Source organism: Barbus barbus, assembly GCF_936440315.1.
Source record: "Barbus barbus genome assembly, chromosome: 2".
In the NCBI taxonomy this organism is placed as follows: Eukaryota; Metazoa; Chordata; class Actinopteri; order Cypriniformes; family Cyprinidae; genus Barbus; species Barbus barbus.
The window spans coordinates 17,245,504-17,251,503 of record NC_136730.1 but is presented as its reverse complement, the minus strand read 5'-3'; the positions used below and the strand labels follow the sequence as shown (position 1 = coordinate 17,251,503).

Here is a 6,000-nt window from a genome sequence, read left to right as displayed (position 1 = left end):
CATCCTCCATGAGCTCTGCATTTTAGTTAAAATGGGAGAGTATAAGAGTAATAGTCAGCTAAATGTCCTGAAATGCAATTATGATAACTCTGGATTACAAGAATGAATGATGGTGAGTGGCTGGTAAAATGGTTAACATTGACTGTGTATGAAATGAAATATATATAAATTACTTCTCTGGCTTTACAGTTTAAGATAAAGAAACAAAATTTATGTGTACATCATAATAAAAAGGATCTTATTACATGTGATTTTATAAAAAAAAATGGTTTTATTGGGGAAAAAACCTGCAAAATATTTTACCACAAATACTACAGAACACATGTCATTTAGCGATTAAAACTCATGCAAAGGGTTCCTACTCATGGTAACATGCTCAGAGGCCAAACTGAACTGCTGAAGAACTGGCAAAGCCCCCAAACACAGCATGTTTTACAGGTAATACAGAGCACTGAACTTTATGTTGAGCAAAACAATTTTTCAGCACTTCTTCACTCATGATTTCATGTCCTTCCATTAGGATCTTTATTATTTAAGTCCTCATGGTATAAACATATCTGTCACATATCAGCATTAAGCCGAACCCTCACAGTAGTGCTGCTGTCTTGTAAAGAGATGAAAAACATCCTCTGATCATTTAAACAGATCCAGAATCTCTCCAAGGACCATGGCTGGTTTATGTACAAATATCTAACTCGTTTCAGGGTGATTACATGAATGTTGAATTACTATTGATCTAAGGCCTTTCTACACAGACCGGGAACATTCGCGCAACGAAAAAGCGAATGTTTTTTTTTTCGTCCAGTCCGACGAATATTTTGAGAAACACGGGCCGTCCAATAAGATTTTAGCATTACATCACATGACCAGAGCAACTGCTGTATAACCCGAAAGGTCGACGCGGTGGCGCTGAAAGACTGTATTGAGCACGAGCGTAAAAACACCAAATTAGAGGACTTTTTCCGCAAGAGAGAAGAGTGAATGCCGAGTTCTTGTTATTGTTGTTGTTTAGGAACAAACTATTCTCACATGTTCTTTGTACAGAATAACATATTAATTATCCACTGAATAATGTGATCTGACGAGCACCGTCCATTTTCTTCCACAAGCGCGAGTGTTTATCTAGACCTGTAATGAGAAGAGAGAAATATTTTTATACACATGAAATATGAAAGCAACTAGACCTATAATGTTTTTAATGCAGTTCGTGGTATTTATTTGAACAATAAAGGATGTTTTGTGACGCACGACAAGCGATCAGTCCATTATAAACGTGCAAAGAGTGCATGTCTGCCTATTATAGAATCAAAATCCATTTTAGATTATTACAAGCACTCGATGGTGATTTAAAGTGGTGGTTTTGAGCAAACACGTTAATAATTACATATATTTTCAAATGTAGCGTGATGCAAATTGTACCTCTAATTATTTCAGATGTATTCTTGTAAGCATTGTGGATATTTGGTGTTTCTGCTGAAGAAACACAAGTTATTTATCTTAATACAAAGCGCCTCCTAGCGTGCAGTGTGAAGGAGCAGAAGGCGAACATTCGCCTTTTCGCATCGCGCTCAGTGTGGAAAGGCCTTTGATGTCCTGCAAACCAATGAGTTAGGGGTGGAAGAAGAATAAATCATAGGCAATGATGCATTTTTTGTATGTATTACTGGTGTGCTATTAGTTTTTTTTATCTAGCAACGGCCTATACAAATTCTGTTTTTCTGTATATTTGTAATCGAAAGAACTGCAAAGCAGTTGATAAAAACAAATGTGCAATCTGCAAAACCAGGACATCACTCCATACACCTCTATTCAAAAGTTTGGGGTCAGTAAGATTTTTTTAATGTTTTTGAAAGAAGTCTCTTATCCTCACCAAGGATGCATTTATTTGATCAACAATACAGTAAAAAGTAATATGGTGAAATATTATTACAATTTAAATATTACTACTGTTTTATATTTTCAGTTTCTAAAATATAATTTATTCATGTGATGGAAAAGCTGAATTTTTAGCTTTGCTGTCACATTAGATCAATTTCATAAATCCCAAAACTTTTGAATGGTAGTGTACATTCATTTCTGTGGGCATATTTTGGCTACATTACAGAGTGATTGAACATTAGACATGGTAAAAAAGTAAAGTTTAAATGAAAGGTGCTTATCTATGAAGAGCTGTTGAAATATATACTGATAAAAACTGCTTTCACACATTTTTATAACTGTCTGTTAGAAAACCTGAAAAAAACCCACTTTCTTCTTATCAATAATGACAATCAGATCAGCTCAAGCCCATTTAATGATACGCACATGACGTGAGTTAATAAAGCCCAGCAACGAATGACTATTTATGTATAAAATGAATAAAGCAACAAGTAGTCAAACCTTCAGAACTGTAGCTCAATCGGAGATTAGAGTGTTTCTTTTATTTTTGGCCTTTATGACACTTGTATTTATATGGATAGTAGAGAGAGTACAGGGAGTGTTGGGTAAACAATTAGGGCCCTGTTGGAAATGCTTAACCAGCAGGACTGTCTTGGTTAACCAGCTTTACCATGCTGGTCAATCAGATTGATCAAACTACAATGAGCAGCCCAGCTCATTATGTGCATGTGCACTAACTGCTCCAACACACAGGGTCTTAAACAGAGTTACAGCATGAGAAACACAGGAACAGATTGAACACACGATGCAGCCACATAATATAAATGTCTGCTGAGAAATAAAAGCAATAATGATACCCTTAATTTCATGGAAATTACTGGAAATAGTTGACAAGCAAAACCAGAAACAAGTCTCGTGTGAGGCCTACCACCTTATTTAAGAGGTTTTTCTCTTTTACAGTGCTAGTATAAACCCCTTTACATACAGAATTGCTCAGCTGCTAAAGGAACCTTACTACTATACACTGAAATTTGTCTTGTGCTTTGTTGGTAAACTTCAATAAATAAATAAATAATTCCTTAGATCATCTCGCCTGGGTATAATCATAATCATGACCCTCATGACATCTTCCAGATAAAATGGTGAGTCAGTGTCTCTGAAAAGATCAACAAGAGCACAAAACACATGAGCGAGTCTAACCCTCATCTCTGTCCAAATGGCTTTCTTCATTACATGACACAGAGACTGGACAGACAGTTTTGTACACCAGAACTGTCCATTTAAATCACTTTAAAGAAAGGGAAAAGGAGAAACAAACAACCATACAAAATGCCACTTTCAGATAGTGCTCCTGGTTCCTCTGGGCTTGTGAAGTCTTACAGACATGCCAATCAAATTATGATTAAAGCATCTGATCAAAGCACGCTTTGGATTACTCATACTGAAGAGCAGAAGTGTTTAAGATTAAACTCTGACAGCCCTTCCTCCGGGCCGCTGTGGTTTGTTGGACACCCTCTTGTGTTGGACTTCTACAGGAGACTAAGAAACCCTCTGTAGCTAAACTGTTTACCTTGGGGACATGCATAGGGTTGAAGAGCGTGCATGAGATTAGAGAAACTATTGAGAATAACCTACAGTACAGTCTCTACTTCCACAGAAACCCAGCAAGAGTGACCATATTGCACTGTGAAGGCAACTCAGCCAGTTGCAACATCTCTCATGTCTGTTTTGAGGGTCTGTGAGCCCTGCTCCAATCGAAGCCCTTGAAGCTTCACAGTGCATTCCCTCATTCCACAGAAAGTGCCCTCAGCTTCGCTGGCAGGCTCAGGGGGAACTGAGGCAGCATGGCAGCATGGATCTTCCCTTGCTGAAGAAGAGCTGATGGAAAAACTTAGGGCAGAGAGCAGTGTGGAGGGAGGTCAAGAGGTGAAAAACTGGAAAGTTTCATCGCTGCTAAAAGCCGCTCACTCGCTGGGGTACGTGGGGTAGTGCGTCGGGGGTCGGGGGCAGCTGTGGCCCACAGGAAGGGTTGAGTGTCGTTCTGGAGGAAGGCGTTTAGAGAAGAGGTCAGTGTCCACTCCTTGTTGAGGATCACCGTAGATGTCACCTGAATGAGGATGAGAGGTGTTAATGGGAAGGTTGAAATAGCACAGTCTGTTTAACATAGCAAAATTGGGCTGCTGATTTCTTGGTTACTATACGGATTTTTGATTTTATTAACATTTGATTTTATTAACAACAAATATTTACACTACTGTTCAAATGTTTGGGGTCGCTAAGATATTTTATTAATCTCACCAAGGTTTATTTGATCAAAAATATAATACAACAGTAAAAGATAGAAAAAGATTATTACAATTTAAAACAAGTGTTTGATTTCTGTATATTTTAAATTGTCACTTATTCTTGTGATGGAAAAGCCGATTATTTTAGCAGCCATTACTCCTGTCTTCAGTGTCACATGATCCTTCAGAAATCATTTTAATATGCTGATGTGGTGCTTAAGAAACAATTCCTGTTATCAATGTTGAAAACAGTTGTCCTATTCAGTATTTTTGGGGAAATTGTGATACCTGTTTTTCAGGATTCTTTTTCAAGTGAATAAAAAGTTAACATTAAATAACATTATTTATTTGAAATAGAAATATTTAGAAACATTATAAATGTCTGTCACTTTTGATCAATTTAATGCCTCCTTGTTGAAAAGTAGTGATAATTTCTTTCCAAAACAAATCCTACCGACCCCAAACATTTGAACGCTTATATGCATTTAAACTGAAATGTATTAAAGTGCAAGTATCTAAAGATTTGAATCATCTGCATTGAGTCAGATTTGATAAATAGGTGTTGTCCGTATGTTTGTCACTTTGAGTGGAACACTGTGTTGTTTCAAACATAAAATACCTATTTTTTCAAACATTTAAATGTACCCAGTTCTTTTATGTTGCTTCATGGAAGACTACATGGCACAAGGTTGTTGATGAAGAGTTCAATATTGTGTTTTTTAGCACATTTCCTGGGAGTGCTACTTGCAACTACAACAAAAATGTGGCTTGTGAAATACATAAAGCACACCTATACACAGTTCAGTCTCACCGTTGGCAGTGTCTACTCCAGCCTGTGATCCAGTGATGTGGTGCCAGAAAGCACTTCGTGGTAAGATTGCTGTCGGGGTGCAGGGGTAGGACGTCCCCTCTGAACCCTTAGATAAAAGCTGAGGAGAGATAGAAGAAGAGAGATGGGAAAGAATTTCAATTAGGCTGATGGTAACAAAATTCTGGCTTTGGTTCTAGTGTTTTGAATGTTGTATGACAGGAAGAAAATCAGTTGATCTGCGCTGCAATCTCTCAAGCTTTGTTTTAATAAGCACTGTGTGTGTATGTGGGCATATATGTATAGATACAGTGGTGTCTGAGACCTTGAGGGATGATGTTTTTATTTAGCATAAACAATTTCATTTCAAATTAAACTACCATTCAAAAGTATGGGGTTAGTACGTGTGTCTTTTTGAAAGAAATTGTTACCTGTATTCAGCAAAGAATGCATTAAATATATTTTTTAAAATTATTAAATGGATGATTAGGGAGTTTTACATTAGTGACATGTAATTATTATTTCAAATAAACACTATTCTTTTTAACTTTGGATTCATCAAATAGCTCTAAAAAAATGTACCACTGGTTCTAAAAAAATATTAATCAGCACAACTGGTTTCAACTGTGATAATAAACGCTATTTTCTGTTTAACGTTACTTAAAGGATCATGTGACACTGATGACTGATGGTTGCTGAAAATTCAGCTTTGCCACCAAAGGAATAAATTACATTTTTAAATATATTATAACAGAAAACAGTTATTTTAAATTACAATAATACTTCACAGTATTACTGTATTTTTGATCAAATAAATTAAGGCTATTAGATATTAGACATATTAAATAAATATAGGCTATTAGACATATTAAATAAATATGAACTGTAGTGTATATTATAAACATTAAAAAATGCATTAAAAAGTTAAATCGATTTGAGACTGTTCCAAAAAAGGTCTTTTACACAAAGGAATTCACAAGGGCAATGTCGCAAAATTTCTTATTATAATGACCTAGATAGAAATTGAGA

The 6,000-nt window shown here is 36.1% G+C and overlaps 1 protein-coding gene across 1 annotated transcript in view; it reads right to left on the bottom strand.

Moving 5' to 3' along the window:
- Positions 1–255: 255 nt before the first annotated feature.
- The window catches only part of LOC306884937 (docking protein 4-like), a 44,253-nt gene continuing 38,508 nt past the window's right edge, over positions 256–6,000 (bottom strand). The window contains exons 8-9 of the mRNA XM_079441195.1: positions 4,975–5,092; positions 256–3,985 (exon numbers count right to left, since the gene is read on the bottom strand). Of these exons, the coding sequence (XP_079297321.1) occupies positions 3,843–3,985; positions 4,975–5,092 (261 nt within the window). The 3' untranslated portion in view covers positions 256–3,842. The remainder of the gene's footprint in view (positions 3,986–4,974; positions 5,093–6,000) is intronic.